This window comes from Chelon labrosus (assembly GCF_963514085.1).
Source record: "Chelon labrosus genome assembly, chromosome: 6".
Lineage (NCBI taxonomy): Eukaryota > Metazoa > Chordata > Actinopteri > Mugiliformes > Mugilidae > Chelon > Chelon labrosus.
This window is the reverse complement of record NC_140342.1, coordinates 4,236,926-4,254,197: the sequence shown is the minus strand read 5'-3', so window position 1 is coordinate 4,254,197 and position 17,272 is coordinate 4,236,926. Positions and strand designations below refer to the sequence as shown.

Here is a 17,272-nt window from a genome sequence, read left to right as displayed (position 1 = left end):
TGCAGGCGTAGCTATGCAGATGCTCATGCACATTGTTTGGAGGTTGTGTAGAGGCACTGAAGTAGAGAGACAGTGATTACATCAGGGGAAAAAATAAAAACAAAAAACTGAAATCCAATGAATAACACATTCTGATGCTAAGGCAGCATTGACCTTCTAGTGTTCCCAGGGGCAAAAAGGAGATATGGGCCCCTAATAATGCAGCATGCAAATATAATATCCAATGAAATATTGAAACTCTGAGAAATAGACTGCGATGAGGGTGCCCTCAAAAGCAGCTATCTTAGTAATTACCTTAAAGTACAACCCAGTGCTTTTTGGCCCCCGAGGATCTGGGTCCCATGGGGCACTATCCCGCTTTGTCTAGCTGATAATAAAGCCTGACACAGAAGTAAAAGGCAAATGTGAGGGTTGTAGGTGGATTATTATTTTTTTCCATTTAAAAGCACTTGTGCATCTGGTTGGATTGGATGACTATCTGAACCAAAAAAAAAAATCTAAGTGCATCCAAGAGGCATTAGAGCAGGACTTAAATCAGAGGTTCATTCCAGCCAGATGTTGACAAGGTACAGACCTTTCATCATTATCGGTGAGGAGACATCAAGACGAAAAGGCCTTAGCTGGCTTTAGATGCATTATTATCCATCAAGCTAAACTATTGTTTTTTATGATTGAACTATTATTTTTTCTGGGTATTTGTCAGATGTGTAATCGTCACAACCCTCCGGACTGAAGTTGGGCATGACAGATGCAATCATATTTGTGACCTGGCTGACAGAGACCTACTGTATATGTAAAGTATGTTGCCCAGTGTGTATAAAAAGCAAATCTGGATTTGGTCCACACGTGAGACACATGCACATTTAAATTAGGATTGATTACGTTTGCACAAGAGCTGGCTCCCCGCGTTAATATAGTAGTTTTATGGCAATGAAACTTCTTTGGAGGAACAAAAGTGATACCCTTCGGTTTAATGATTATAATTATGTGTGGCTCAGACAGGCAGAGAATAACTTTCATGAGACTATTCAGAGCAGACGTGAAAACCATTGTGATTGATGGTAACGTGGTAAATAGCACTTTGGTGGACAATATTAACCACAATATGTGGACAGCTTTGCCTATCAGTGACAAGAAAATGATGAATCAATAGAACTTCACCCAAGAAAAGTCATCTTATTGTGAAATTAAAGCCGTGTTTCTGTTTCTCCTTCAGGCCAGCGGGAGGTGACTGTCAGAAGAAATGCCGGTCCCAGGTGCCCTAGTACATCACCACCGGGACCATGGCAACTGCTTGGCCAATGAGAAGAGAGAGATGCTCCCATGGCTCTGTCTGCCTTGCTAGATGGTCGGCGTCCTCCTTGATGCTCCTATGGTTGCCGTGGTTGTTGCTGTGGCTGCCGTGGCCCGCCCGAGCTGAACAAGTGGGCGGCGGGGCGCACGGCGGGAAGACACTCCACAGTTCCCTGTCGTCCCCTTCATCATCGTCCTCTTCGTCCTCGTCCCCTTCCGGCTCCTCGCCATGGGGTTTCAGCACGAGGCAGAGCGGAGGGCAGCTGGACTGGCTGCTGTCAGAGAAGGGACCTTTCCACAGATGTCCAGAGTATACCGAGTTCAGAGACAAGTTCCAGCTGGGATTTTCTACCAGATACAAGATTTACAGGTGAGACGGGTCTATGTGGGTGTGTCCTCTTGTGGTATTTTCAACAAGAGACTACATTTCACTACAAATTCATTTTTAATTTTATTTATTTTCATCACATCTTGCTGTATAGCTGTCTCTGTGAGCCCAGCTTATCTGCACCGTGGATTGCTGCCACAATACTACCTGTGCAATCCAGTCAAACCAGACACCAAAATATTAATTTCAAAACTGTGAATAGTAGAGTAGTAGAGGGGATTCCTTCAGAATGAATTCAAGGATAAAACATCCTTATAGTTGTTGTTACAAGGGGGTACTAGATTACTAAGCGTCAATTTTACGCCATGGACTGGCAACAGTCCACATCCTACGCAGACCCTAACACAGTAGCTTGACGTACACCTCCCCAGAAAAGTAACTACACGTCACAGCAACGCCAACCACAAAAGCTGTGATTGGTCCGCTTGGTAGTATCGTATTTCTACTTTAGTATTTCTGGCTGCTTCTCCATCTCTGCAGTTTTCGAATTGATTGTTTTGGATCAATGAAGATGGAACACATGGAGGAAAGGTTAACTGAGGAGGTTTTGGTACTAGTATTTGTACGACTCATATTCGGTGAAAGTTTCAGTTGCCATTATTGAAAGTGAAGCAGGAAGTAGAAACAAAAATTAACCTGACTGGCATTTTTGACACAGTGCCAACTAGATTTTGGGTGACGTTTTTACAGAGTGAGCCATTAAAGTAACTGCTATCCCTAATTTGTCCACTAGGGTCCTTTGTCGCACTGTTTTGTCAGAGTTGCGGACATAACGCAGCACTGAACTAAACTAAACTGCAGAAAATGGCGTTGTGCAGAAATTGCACTTTTATTAAGAACTTTTTCGTAAAATGTTTAGTAAAAGGATAGTAGTAAAAGTTTAGTAAAAGTTAATTAAATGTAAATATTTTCATAATGTACTTGTATTTCTTTGCACTAAAACAAAGGGAAACACTTGGAGTTATAGGTTATTATGCTGTTATGTTACTGTTCCGGGCCCCCTTGAGATCAAATTGGACTGTATGTGACCCCTGAACTATGAAATGAGTTTGACACCCCTGCTTTAGACCGTACCTACTTATTTCACTCTTCTTGTGTAAACATCACAGTGTCGTGGTTATTAGCCTGAACAGAACAAGACGTCTTACAAACAAATCCATTGTTAAAATTAACAAATAATTAATAAATTTACTAATCTCTGTGAAAATGTAAAATGTCATACTTTTATTTGAAAAAAGAAAAACAATTTTTTGCTCCCTTTTACAGTGAACCAAATTAGTGAATCAAGTCTAATTTGTAATTTTGACTCCTTTGTCATAAGTTGTAATTTTTCAGTGCCCTTGGCAATCACCTTAGTTCACATGTAAACATCTTTCTCTGTAGTATCATAGATTTAGATATTATAACAAAACTGAGAAATTTGGGGAATTTGAAGCTGAGCACTGGTGAACTATGGACAGCAAGAGTTAAAACAAGTTTCACCAATAACCTGTATTACCACAGTGAACAGACCACAAACTTTATTACTAGAAAACATATGTTTTTAAATAATGCAAGAATGTTCTGTATTGCTGTAATTCACAAAATGTGTTATTGCCAAACAGCTTGTTTGTTGGATGGGTAGACATCTAACTCCATTCAAAGATCTAGTTAATGTGACATGAGCCGTTTTTGACACATTGTGTGTTTTTGTATGGGGGCTAAAGTGATTTTACAGTAAGCTCGTGGCGCTGCTGCTGTGACTCATGCAGTCACTGCTAATTTCACTAAATAAAATGTGTTCTGAGCTGGACTCCTTAAAGAGCCACTGAACGCGGATCAGGGGGAATGGTAAATGCATTCCGTCTGGCAGATTAAAGTCAGAGCTTTAAATACTCTCGATGCGGTGTGTGAATAGATAAAAGAGGGACTGTTAATTTTGAGGGACAGGCGCAGAATAGAGAGATGCGGCCTGTGTAGGTTGCGATTCTGTCACAGCATTCCGCAACCTCTCAGACTTTATGCTCATTCTTTCTCTCCTGATTCACCAGCCCTGCAGGGTAAGGGGAGATGTACAGCAGTTCTTCACTGGCTGACATGAAGGAGCTCTTTTCAAGCAGCCATTACAACTTCCAGTATATATAAAAAGATATTTTTTAGTTATTTATTAGCCGTAGAACTTCCAGTTCTCAGTTATCTCAGAGACATTATAGGATTATGTCCTTCCTGACAACTCATAACTCCAAAACCTATGAAACAAGATTTTTAAAATTTTTAAATTTCCCTTTAAAAAAAAAAAATAAAATAAAAAAAGTTAGCTTGTGGAGAACTGGAACACAGGTTTTACTTCCAACCAAGTTAAGCTAAGTTTTCCATGCCATAGTTTGATCATGTAATGCAGGTTTTACTGTAAATCTGTGTGGTGTAGATGCATGTTATATCTCTTTATGAAAGTTGAATTTTCTTCTATGGTTTGTCAGTTTTGACGAGCAGCAGTGTGGATCCAGATCTTTAAAGTTTGCAAGGATTGATCATCATCCTTCTCCAGGTTGCATCACTTGCTTTCTCTTTCATCTGCAGAACAATCTTAACTGTATCATGTAATAGCAATCTCTGTGTGCTGTTTTGGTCATCAAACAACCATGCTGTGCACTTGAACTTCATCATTTCTGCCAAATTTTAATACACCCACTCTGGCATTTTCAGTTGTGTTTTTCTGTTTCTGACAAACTCACGGCAGCATCATTTGAAACACAAATACGATAAATACAACATAAAGATACCCTCAGGCCTGTTTCAAGACATCTGCTTGGAATAATAATTACAGTCAGTCTTCTTCCGTGCTTCCTGTTTACATAAATTTCACTCTGTAGCAGACTCTAGGGATTCAATTCACCACAGTCAGTGGTGTCGTCTGTATTGTGCACATGCAGTTACATTTATGTGCTTTTCTGTTAGGTAGACGCGGCGCCGTTTGGAAAGAATGCGCCTTGCTGTTGTTTGGAGAGACATTGTTGTCACCCGCTTGCCGGTTCTGTGGCGCTGAACAACACACGCTTTGTGTAGTCAAAGAGAGAAACTGTCCGTCTTTTCTTATCCTGCCGTTTCTGAATCATCACGTTTAAACATGCTTGTTACAGTTTTGACAGCTTTTTGTTCCAAGGGAGTTGGATTAAATATGATGGAAGTTTGCTTTCCAGTGCTGTGGAGGACAATTCTAGCAGCTTTGCTGCAGGTCAGGCTCACTGTATCTATCCTGTAAGGTAGCCTGCCACTCTAAACCGCCCTTAACTGCACAGTAATCAGCGTTTTACCGTTTCCTTGTAATGGCATGGGTCTTTACACACAGTGTGAGTTTATACACATCACTTATATGTTTGGGAGATGATCAATAAAGTTTGGAGAAGATATACGCTTTAGCCAAGAATAAATTTATAGATATAGATCAAGTTTCAATCATTCAATCTTGCATTTACAAAGTTTTTTCCCACTCACAGAAGAACACACACATTCTTACATTATTGCATGCACTGGGAGAAATTTAGGATTTAGTGTCTTGCTCAAGGACACTTCGGCATGTGGTCCATGCACCGGCCAGTGTTGTGCAGCGTTTTGTGAACTGTGAACTGAACGCATCATTTTTCCAACTGTGAGCGTAGATTGTGAGTTTCTCTCAATCTGGAGGGAAATAACGACGTTCACCCCCGTTCAGGATAAAAAAAGAAAAAAAGTTTTATGACAGCTGTCAGCTGATTTACTGCATACAGCATGGCTGGTGCAGCTGAAAGAGAAGCCGCCTCCGGCACTGCAGGAGCTACTGATCCACACAAACATTTGACTTATTTCCTAGTATATCCAGTCAATGGTTATTCAAAAAAGCAGAACAGATCCTGGTGGAAAAAAATATGACAGGCTGGGGATGGATGGGCGGGTCATTCAGAGATTCTACTGAACAAGAATAGCTCATTCATTCATTCATTCATTCATCTTCTGTACCCGCTTATTCCTGTTAAGGGTCGCGGGGGTCTGCTGAAACCTATCCCAGCTGTCATCGGGTGAGAGGCGGGGTAAGAATAGCTCAATGCTATTTAAGAAAAAAAAAAAAAAAAGAAGGGAAAAACAAACTGGACGTTCCAAATAAAAACAAAAAAAAAAAAACTGTGAGCTATGAACTTGAACAGAACTTTGAACTAGTTCTTGTTTAGTGTGAACTTGCACAACACTGACACCGCCCAACGAACCGCTAACAATCTGGTTCAAGAAAAACCCGTCCTAGCTGCTGAGCCACAGCCGGCCACCCACCTATTACTTGCAGATACACAGAGGAGAGGAAACAAAACGAGCTAGTATTACTGTGAAATTATTTTCAATCATTGTACGTCCTGTAGAATCTTCCTTTCCCTGCTGCAGAGGACAATGTGTGCCAACCCAGAAGTTTCCTCTGTGTGCACATGCCGTTAGCTCTGTAGTCTATAAATGATGCAGCCCCGCACCAGTACCAGAGTTCATGTCGGCCCCTGTCACCATTATCATTATTCCAAATTTAATAGATAGACATTGTATCCGCTGAGGCTGCAGTTTGAGTTCTATTTCTTCTACTTCAATTACATATACTGTATATTTATATTTTCCTTTTTTCCTTCAGCTTGTGGTTTCCTTGTCTTCCATTCCAGCTCTTTAAGGCTACCTTTACACGGAAACTATCTGAACCAAAAGCGCAAAAGTGGCGTTTCGTTTTCACTTTTAACTCCGCATTTAGACGAGCGTTTCTGAAACAATTCTGTGTTCAAACGGAAACGCAAAAGTGTGTGAAATTTCATACACATAGATGCAGTATACTGCCAGATGGCTAGGTGGCAACACTCCCAAGAGTGCCTGCGTAGAGGTATTTACTTTTCTTCTACTTTTCCACGCTTAGCGCGCGAAATACATTAACCAAAACAACCACTTGGATACAAATTATTGCGGCTAGGGCCTGTTGAACCTCCATCGCGGAGCTCGACATGTTGTTTACTTGTTTTTCCGGTCCTGTCGCATGCTTGTCACGTCATTTCTATTCGACGAGAAACGCAGTTTTGCGTTATTCACCCTTTGCACGGTGACGCGAGGGTGGAGCGTTTTTAAGATTTCCACTCTGGAGGGTGGTTTCACTTTTTTGCGTTTTCAACCCCCAAAAACGCCGTCACCATCTAAACGATATAGGACATCCGATAAAATGTTTTGCGCTTTTCACCTCCAATCGTTTCCGTGTAAAGTGCCCCTAAAACAGATTCTCCTATTCTCCTCCTACCTATGAAAACTGCCACAGCCGTTTGTTCTGTCACCAACGTAGACTTGCCTGAAAATTGTATGTCCTAATTGTCTTTGGCGTTTTTTTTGTTCTTTGACTGTTACCGGAGCTGACTGAGGATGTTTTTTTGTGGATATGGGATATTTTGAAGTGAATTGTACATGCTCTGGCTCGTTTTAGTTTTCTGTCTTTAGCTGGATGCCTTTTGTTAACTGTTCTTGAAAAAAGAAAAAAAAAATCAGCTGCCTGTCTGAAGATATGTGACCAGCTGGTTTCCAGTTCCACAGTCCGTTAAGCTCTCAGCCGGTTCCCGTTTCAGCACTCTGCTGGTCAGTATAGCAGGATGCTAGAAATGTCTCATCTAAAGGCACTTAAGAAAAAGCAGCATCTTCTTTTTAGTGTCTTTCTCAAACATGAACTGTTTTTCTTTAACAGAATACAAAGTGACAGTGTTTTCCTGTCTCCATCCATCGCCCCTCTTCCTCTCTGCTGTCTTCCGTTCCTTTCCATCTTCTTCTGCCTCAACTTGAATGAAATGGAAATGACAGCATCACTTACAGATAAAGGGGAAGTGTAGTGTGACATAAGTGGGACGATTGTCATATGACTCTGCTTTCAGCTGCAGGACACGTCGAGTGATTCTCTTTCTCATAACCTTTCCCGTTTGGAGTTTTGGCTGTGGCTTCTTTTCCCTTTTTTATATTTCCTTGCGGAGATGTGTGTGCAAACAAGTTTGCATTAACACGGACCATTTGCATTTGTGTCATCGAGCTGTTGCTGGAGTTTCTCTGCTTTAGCATTGTAGTGCTCTCTCTCTCCAAAGGCAACCATAGAGTCATTGGGTTCAGATGGCTGCCTTATGTTGTCGTTGCCTTTTGTTTCTTTTGTTGGATTATTAGCTTCTCTTATATTCGCTTAATGCATGCAATCAGGCAGCAACCCCCACATGACAATACTGTACATTAATGTTTGCATTAGACAGGAGAATTACAAAAGTACAGAAAGAACAGCAGAAGGGGATTTATGAGCCTTCCACTACCGGTATTGCCTCAGATGACTGCCTGCTAGAGCTGCTATGTGTCATCATGTGTCCTCCGTCGGGCACTGGTAACTTGCTGCTTTGTAATTCTGCTCTGTTTACTGTTATTTACTCAGCAAGTGAACTCTGGTAGAAGAGTTTCCTTTAGGAATAATAAAGTTTCTTATCCTATTGTACTCACAAATTTTCTTTTTTTCTTACCACTGAAATGAAAACATTTTATCATGTTGTGTTGCACAGCTGTACATTATACACAGTGTAAGAGTAAATTATGAGCATCTGCTTTATACAATATGAACATGGTTCAGCCAGTTAACAGCATGCATGGGCAGAGAAGAGAAGAAGAAGCAGCAGCCAATCACAGAGTGGGAGGACTGTTTTGGTTGTAAGGAGAAAACGAGTGTAATTCTGTTTTAGTCCGAGTCCTTTTCTGATTTGTTAGCAGCATTTTATTTTGACCTTCCCCTTCATTTAGAACAACGGCAACTAAATACTGCCACACTTTGCCCCAAATATCCAACAATGATAATTCAATTTAAATTTTATTTATGTCGTATCAATAACAATACAAGCACGAAAGTGACGGTGGCAAGGAAAAACTCCCTTTTAACAGGAAGAAACCTTGAGCAGAACCCAGCTCATATGGAGGGACCCATCTGACTAAGGCCAGCCGGGTACTGACAGAAGAAGAAAGAGATGAACATACAACATACAGGGGGAGGGGAGAGAAGGACACACGGCAGTTAACATGTTATACAGTAGTAACACACAATTGCATGACTAGTAATAGTGAAGAAATTAGATAAGAAATGAGAGGACAGGAGCTCTGTGTCAGAGAAAAGAAATTAGAGGATAGGAGCTTGGTGTGAGAAAGAAAAGAGTAGAGGACAGGTGCTCAGTGCATCGTCCCCCAGCTGCTTTGGACTATAGCGCCATAACTAAGGGATAAGAATATTGTGTTTCAGCATGGCCCAGCAGAAGTGAAATCAGCCAAAAGAAATAACGAAATGATTCAAAATCAAAGTAAATGGACCGCTATTAGTACTGTCACTGAAATAAAGCCCTACAACGTAGCTGTTTGAATACAGACTGCTGTTTGTCTGCTGCAGTGTATGGCTTGCACTCCTCCTGAACATGTCAGGTGTATGGCTGCATTCCATTTAGGTTGGTTGGCTCTACGTGCTTTCACTGACAGCAAGCAGCAAAAACAATGAGCTGAAACTTCAGGGTCAACTGGAGCTATGGATTTCAGTGATACTTCTCTGCAAGTTAATTACTATGAGTTATGCCGTTTAACACAGGTAAAGTGACCCCTTACCTTAGCCTAAGGCCAATAGTCTGATTATAATTGGCTTAAAACCCCAAGCTGAATTAAAATGCGATATAAACATCTCAGTCAGAGTAATAAGGCCCAAAGTGACTGCAGTGTCACTGGGTTGCAGATGGGTGGTTTAAACATTTTCATAAACCAGTGAAAGGGAAAAATGGTACGACGTGAACAATGTAACCTGATTAATCTCTGAATGCGTTCTCTCTCACTCGTGCCCTCTGTTTTGATTTAAATCTGCAGGGATGCACATTTCCACTTCTAAAACATCTGGCTTCCTTAGAAACCGTTCCGAGCAACACAATAGCGACAGATATCCGTCTCCAGGGACCGGATCAAACATGCGCGACTTAAGAGTTAAGCACTAGAGCAAGAAGAATGCGTGATGCAGCACTTTCGCGCATTTCAAACTGCTATTCACACAGAATTTGTGCACGTAAACACTTTAAAATCACTCCTATTGGAGATTTTGTTTAATCCGGACAAAAGGAAAACATGTGAATAATAAAAGTTGTTGCCATTTAGTGCATTGTTATTATAAAAATAACAATTATAACCACTTTAAAGTTAAGTCGAGTTTTTGGTTGTATCAGATATTCATAAACCGCTGCTGACCTTTTTTTACAGACGGACATTTTGTTGCGAGGCTGGACATTCATGGACGTGTTTTTCATGATATTTTCGATGTTCCCCAGATATTTTAACAGAACACATACTCAGGTCAGCATGGCATATCCTTCACAAAGTATTTCTCTGTTGCAGACTACTTATAGTTAATCATCTCTGGGAGGCTGAATCTGAGTCACTCTGTGTTCTTTGTGCACTTAAACCTTTTAAGATCTTGATCAGTCATATGTAACAGTTTCCTTCAATGTCGGACTCTCTCCCGCTCGCTCTGAGAGTGTCACGGCTGCCCCCTGCGTTTGTGCGCTTTGTGAATGCATTCTGGGATTGTTTTTCTTATTTTTTTGACTTTGCTGCGATTGCTGCAACCTCTGCTCCGCCACAGCAACAAGAAGCACTTGTACATTTCGCCAACGCTTCCTCCTCAAAGAACTCCTCAAGAACACTTCCTTGCAATTTGTATGAAAACACTGACGGTGGCCGTGAAACAAGGGGGCCTAACGGCATCACAGCTTCAAGGAGACAGTGCCAAGCTAAAATGAAACGAGTGACTAAAAATATGCCTATGTTAAGCTTCGGATGCAGATGCTCATTAACTGTGTTAAGTCTTATTTTTCTTTTCAGTCCAGTTGATTTTACAGTTTTTTTTTTTGTTGTTGTTGTTGTTTTTTGGATTAAGTTTAGACACATTATTATTAAGACAATACTTTCCAGAACCAACCCTACCTCTGTGACTTATGATATGAAGTACGAAACGTTTTCAGTGCAGTAATGGAAATGCCAACCCGTGTAATGAGAGTGGAATGAGGAACATCATTTCGTTAACATTTTCCAAAATCAGATCAGCGATGGTTGAGATAATGTACATAATACACACTGGATAGACGAATGAGGAGACCGACAGTCCAGATCAGACGTATAATGGTGCAATTAGACCATAATTATAACTTTATGTGCGGGGGATCGTATTTCATGTCACTGAAAATGCAGTAAGTCACACAATAAGCACTGTAACTCCGTCACATGTAAAACGCACTTGTCTCTTGTTTCTAATTGTACTCCTGTGACCTTACTAATGCTAATATCTGATTATCATTAAGGGAAATAAGCGCTGGCAGGCTTTTCTCTGCATTAACTTTCCATAGAGCAGGAGCAAAATTGTCTGCTCTCATTAGGTTCTAATCAGGGGTAATGGAGATGGGAATACATAGTTTGCCACATTTTCCTGGGCTAACCCTAATCCGTTAAATCTTTTAATCTCATCATTGCACAAGTTACATCAGCTGCCTCGAACAAGCTGGTAACATCACTGGATGTGGTCATGATTTCTGCACTTTTGGTTTGAGAATTCTTCTGAATGTTTGGAGGCTGATACATGCAGTATATCTAATTCTGACATGGGCCAAATGGTTAAAGCCATTTGACCCGGTCAGAGCAAGCGTTGCGGGGTAGTGATCACAGTGAACAGTGGTGAGGAAGGAGACACGGCGATCTGGCCACGGGGTGTTATCTGCAAAGAGTCATACTGTAAATCACAGCTTACAGGAAATAAAGGATCTGCTGCAGTGCTCCATCACAGGTCTTGGCATGCCTTGGCAAGTCGGAGTGGCTCTTTGCACCAGTCAAAGATCTAATTATTTCTTGAGATCCAACAACATAAACGTGGGCTCTGATCAATTAAATTAAATTAAATTTTATTTATGTAGCGGCAATAACAGCTCATATTGTCTCAAGACGCTTTACAGAATCCACCCCGAAACCTCCAGAGCAAACACTAAGGCGATGGTGGCAAGGACAACTCCCTTTTAACAGGAAGAAACCTTGAGCATAACCAAGCTCACATGGAGGGACCCATCTGCCTAAGGCCGGCCAGGTAGAGACAGAAAAGAGAGGATAGGAGGAATGAGATAAACATACATTTGACTAAAGCATTCATGAATCTAATCATGATAGTACAGTATATAGCTGCTGCATGATACATGAGAGATTGATTATGAATATAACTAAAGCTGTTAACAGTAGTTCTATTTGAGGTGACTTGCTGCTATAATGATTGAAGTTTATACCAGCAGGTTGGAGAATTATGCATTCAGGTAGGGAGTGGATAGCTGCAGGCATGCGGCTTGAACTCGAGACATGAAATAAATAACTAATTAAAGACTTAACTCAACGTTAGCGCGATACTTCACTTGGATTGGCCTGACTGTTATTTATTCATTAGAATCAATAAGATATACAGTACTTTGAATCAATAAGGCAGCAGCCAGCCACAATGCAGAAGGCAGAAGACATTTGGCAGTGAACTGTGTGGTCAAATAAAAATGAACGGCAACACACACAGCATAGTTTGCGCATGAATTACGAATAGTTAACTGTGTAGATGTAGTAAGAACAGCACGGCACTTCAAATCATTTTGTGTTTGAACATGAGATGTGAGTAAGGAACTCAGATCTTAAATTAAAGAGTGCTGCAAAGGAAAACCTTTATTATTACAAGCTGTATGAAGACTGCATTATGTCTTGTTTAGGGTTTGATTTACCATGGACAGCCTCAGTTTAAGTGCATGACCGGGCAGAAATGGGGTTGTTGTTGCTCTAAATGACTTTCAGTACTCAGGGATGAGTCTTCTCTGTGAAGTCTGAATGCTTCAAACTTTTGTCACAACATTGCCTGTTCCTTAAATCAAGCAAATGAACCGTTTTCTTTCCTTTAAAGGACAGATGCGTTGCAAATGAGCTCAGTGGAGTCGTGGGCCCATCGGCGCTCTCCGGGGGCGGGGTTCTCTCTGTAATGTCGCAATATATTCAATATACTTCAATTTCTGCTGTACAGCTGAAATGATTAGCTGACAGACAAAAAAGTTTTGCAACAATTCTAATATGAAGTCATTCATTAGCCTCCTATTGAGGTTTTAACTAAAGAGTGCAGCCTTTTCTGCAGTGGTAACTAATCCAGGACCTGAAACATGCGCTGGTTTGAGTTAAAGATCAAAAGAGTTCAATCCCATCATGCAGAATGGATGATAGCATTTTGGTTGTCATCTTAAAAGTCAATCTGATGGAGAAACTGAGTGAACAAAACACTTGAGCGGAGACGTTGTTGTTTATCCATTCAAACTTTCATCATCACCTCAAACTCCGAAAGAAGAGTGAAGAGTCTCATCTGGCTGAATGTGGAAGAACGTAGCACCGCAGGGAATAATCACAACTCAATTTTCATGTGTCTGAAATGACAAAAAAGATCTGTCAAGCAGATCTCATGGAGGGTCAGACAGGAACCCTGCCTAATTTTCACTTCTGCTTTGGTTGGACTTGAGAAAGATTGGTTGCTGATGAGACACTGGGCAGGGGGTGGAGGACGTGTGTGTGAGCATGAGAGCCGGGCGGACGCTTGCTTGCTGCTTTTTCTGTGGTCCAAAACATCAGATATGGAGGGAGCTTAGCGTGCCCAGAGCAGCAGGGCAGAAACAGGCCTGTGGCTCGGTGATGGAAACAGTCAGGAGGACACAGCCTGCGTGGCAGGAAACACTGGCATGTTGTGCACAGCCTGTGTCTGTGTGTGTGACCAGCGTGACTCCCACGAACCAAAATAACACAAATGTGGATCGCACATTGCCCTGCCACACATAAATATACACAAAGGCTGAGGTCTTTTGCTGTCTGATATGTTGACCGGCTGGTTCCTGGTCTTAAACAGCTTCAAACAGACACAGAGGCAGGGAGGCAGAGAGGAAGACAAAGATAGCACAAACAATAACATAAGTGGTATAATAGAGAGATAGAGACACACAAATGGCCTGTGTGGTGCAGTGTGTCCCTCTGTTCCACAATAATAATGCAAGCAATCTGCATACTGGTGTTTTACTAAATTACATACACTGTTGTCAGCAGCGTATGTGAGGCAGCAAACAATCCACTCTCACAAATGTATACAGCGTGTCCTCATCCTGTGGGGAAGGGTTGGTTTTAGGTTCTGGTTGCTTAGTAAAACTTGAAAATAACTGAAACGTACAGATTTATTCAATAATATGACGTCTTCTAGAAGGTCTCGTCACTGATTACATTGATGCATTATGCGTATGTTTTTTCAACTTTCTTTATTGAACACTATTTTTATTTTATTTTTTACATACAAACAATTATCAAAATAGGTTTGCATCCTAACAGTTACACAGCTACATGTCAATAGCCCTCTTGTCCCTTTCCACCATACGAACAAACTCCTTTCAGTTCAGAGTAAAACAGGGACACAAGACAAACAGATACACTCATACAAAGAAAATAAATACAATACATAAATAGAAATAAATAGATAAAATAAAATAAAAATAGTGATAAAAACATGATAGATCGATAGATAGATAGATAGATAGATAGATAGATAGAATAAATATTTGGGGGGACTGCCGTTGTTGTCCCACGGACCAGTTGGCATGCCAACTGGTAGTCGCTGTTATGCCACATCCTATAGCATCTATAGCGTCAAATAACTAACTAAAACGAAACTTATCCAAAAAATTGACACTTGAACATTCATCAACACTATGTTAACCACCTAAAATGACAAAAACCATCCTTGAAAAAAATAAAATTGACTTGTATTTTAGTGTTTTAGTTTGGCTCAAGTCCCATCCACTAACATGGAGGGGGTGTGGCTTATGACCTATACTGCAGCCAGACACCAGGGGGAGCTCTACTTGCTTTGGCTTCACTTTAGAGTTCTGCCGCATATCTTTATACAGTCTATGGTTTTCGCTGAGAAATGAGCTATGATATATGGCCATGGTTTGGATGTCTAAGCAGAACATACGAAAGAGAACACCAAGTTATTAAAATCATCAAAACTGAATTAGCCTCTTTCTCTGTGCACTGCTTTAATTTCATACAGCACAAAAAAAGACACAAACCTCAACAACTGCCGTCCCTGATCATCTGCAGTGTGTGGTGTGCCAGTTCAGTTCTGTCAGACTTTAAATGTGTGGCAGAAAATTAAGGCTACGCCAGGTATTACGGAGATGAATTAACATTTTGTGCTCTTGGGAAAAATGTGTGATTTATTGGCAAAGTCACCAGCAACTTTGTGAATGAAAGTGTCCGCTAAGCAGCAGGTGAACACACAAGAGAACCTTAAAAATTAGAAGTTGGAAGTATAGATGGATGTGATGTCTCTATGCAAGCGAGATTTCCCCTTCACTTTTAATGTGAGCTGTTGTCATCAAAAAGAGGTCTGGCTGTTAAAAATGCAATGCAAAGCTAAATCTGTCAAAACAAAATGCTTTTGAAAGACAGGCCGAGAGAGAGCGAGAGAGAGGGGAGGGGGGGTGACGAGTGTGTGGGTGTCTGCATGTGTGAGTCTGTGTGCCTTTCCATTTGGCCTCTATCCACTTTTAAAATCATACAATAACTGGCAGAGAAAAGGCTACACTCAAATGCCTTTCAGGAGTTCTGCAGCTCCAAAAGTTCACGAGCGACTGCAAATTTAAAGGGATATGCCTCAGAGAAGCTGATGAATATGAAAACCACCCTGCAGGCTTGAAAGGTGAGGCGGCTCTCAAAAGTTTGCGGCATGTATATTCTTCGCAGAAGTCTGATGTAGATTCCCCAGCAGATGTTACCAGTGAAAATAGATTCCACTGGTGACCTTAAGCTCAAACACAAACTTCTCAGAAAACACTCAGCAGCATGGCGAACTTCTTTGCTGTTGACTGTCAGTCTGGTCCAAACACTCTCAATCTGCCTCAAAGTGTCATGTTTCGTGATATGGTGGCAACAACTGATACGAGACTGGAAATGTTAGAAGGCAAACTGATACAATTAGAGGATAGCGTAGGTCAGCAGTTAGCTTAACCCCTTGACGCCTGAATTGATTTTTCAATTATATAAAGAAATTAATTATTTGTGTTTTTGCTTAGCACTCCAACCGGTGCTACGAGAAACTAGTGCTTGCAAAAGGTTCCCTAGGAAATTTTTTGAATGTGCACAAACCAACACTGGAGTATTACAAGCGTTATTTTGCCTGCAGTCTGAGCGGAAACAGCGTGTCGCGAATTCGCGACACTAGGCGTCAAGGGGTTAATACATTCATTTTAATTGTATAAGATGTTGAGCCTTGTCTGTGAAGGTCCTCAGCCATCCAGGTCATGGCATATCCAAAAAAAATACGTTTTAAGAAAGGCAACTGGAGTTTCTTGAAGACATTTGACCACTCATCCGAGTAGCTTCTTCAGTTCTAAGGGACTGGTGGGGAGTTGAGGTTTAAACTAGGGACATGTGTAGGTGTAGCCCATCAGAAACTTGCTTGACTTGTTTCTGTTAACGACCAGAAACTGGCACAACTTGTGTCCATTAAAGGCTATATACTTACCTGTCGTTGAGGGGGGACTGTTGGTCCCTGTCCTCCTCCCTGTGAATGGTGCTCTAACGACCCATCATCAGTCGGATGCTCTAGTCTCAAGGAATTAATGGAGTTGAAACTTCTTAAGGGACAGAAGTTAGGACTGTATTGAACACAAACTGGGGGTCATCAGAACCGAGCACAGACTGTACCCACAAGACTGGATGGTATGGAGAAGGAGCAAAAACACATCAAACAAACACTCAGGATATGTAGATATCTCAACTGGGCCTTTGTCAAAGGAGGAGAATATTAGGCATGTGGTCATAATGTTATGCCTGATGAATGTATCATGCAAATAAATGAGAGAGCTGTGGAAACTGCATTTCCTAGTTCTGATGCATTGATTCCCAGCAGGATCTAGTGAGAAACTTGCGTTATCAAGTCCCTATGAGAACAATCATACACTCACACAGCTATAGGCATGTGTTTGTGTGTATTGTGTGTGTGTGTGCCTGACAGAGACAGAATGTGTGGAGAAACAGACTCGGAGCAACACAGACAATAAAACTTCAAAAAGAGCTTTCTGTCAAAGATTACGTTAGATACTACATTGATGGGATGGAAATCCGGGCAACATTTTCCCCCGTTTTCATCATCAAAAGATTAGGTTTTCAGAATATAACGCCCCTCTGACTCAGATAACCGCAGCGGTACATGCTCCAGTTCTCTTCCCTAGCTTGCAGAACAGGAGATCTGGCCTCGTCCAAGATAGAGTTTGATTAGCAAGTAGCTCAGATTGCCTCATCAATGTGATTTTATTTCCTCCGACTGGGACACATGAAAACATCTAGACACGTGTATAATACGTCTCTTTTTCAGTCTTTACAGATTTATTTTTTTTCTAAGAGATTGGCTCTGACTGGTTATTGTTAATGTTTTCTATTGACACAAATTGAATTCCTGCAGAAAAAAAATGACTTTTGTTCGTTACTGTT

General features: G+C 41.1%; 1 protein-coding gene across 1 annotated transcript in view; it reads left to right on the top strand.

Moving 5' to 3' along the window:
• The first annotated feature begins 1,268 nt into the window (after positions 1-1,268).
• Positions 1,269-17,272, top strand: part of brinp2 (bone morphogenetic protein/retinoic acid inducible neural-specific 2) — a 121,586-nt gene continuing 105,582 nt past the window's right edge. Inside the window, exon 1 of the mRNA XM_084545977.1 lies at positions 1,269-1,663. Coding sequence (XP_084402103.1) covers positions 1,284-1,663 — 380 coding nt within the window. The 5' untranslated portion in view covers positions 1,269-1,283. The remainder of the gene's footprint in view (positions 1,664-17,272) is intronic.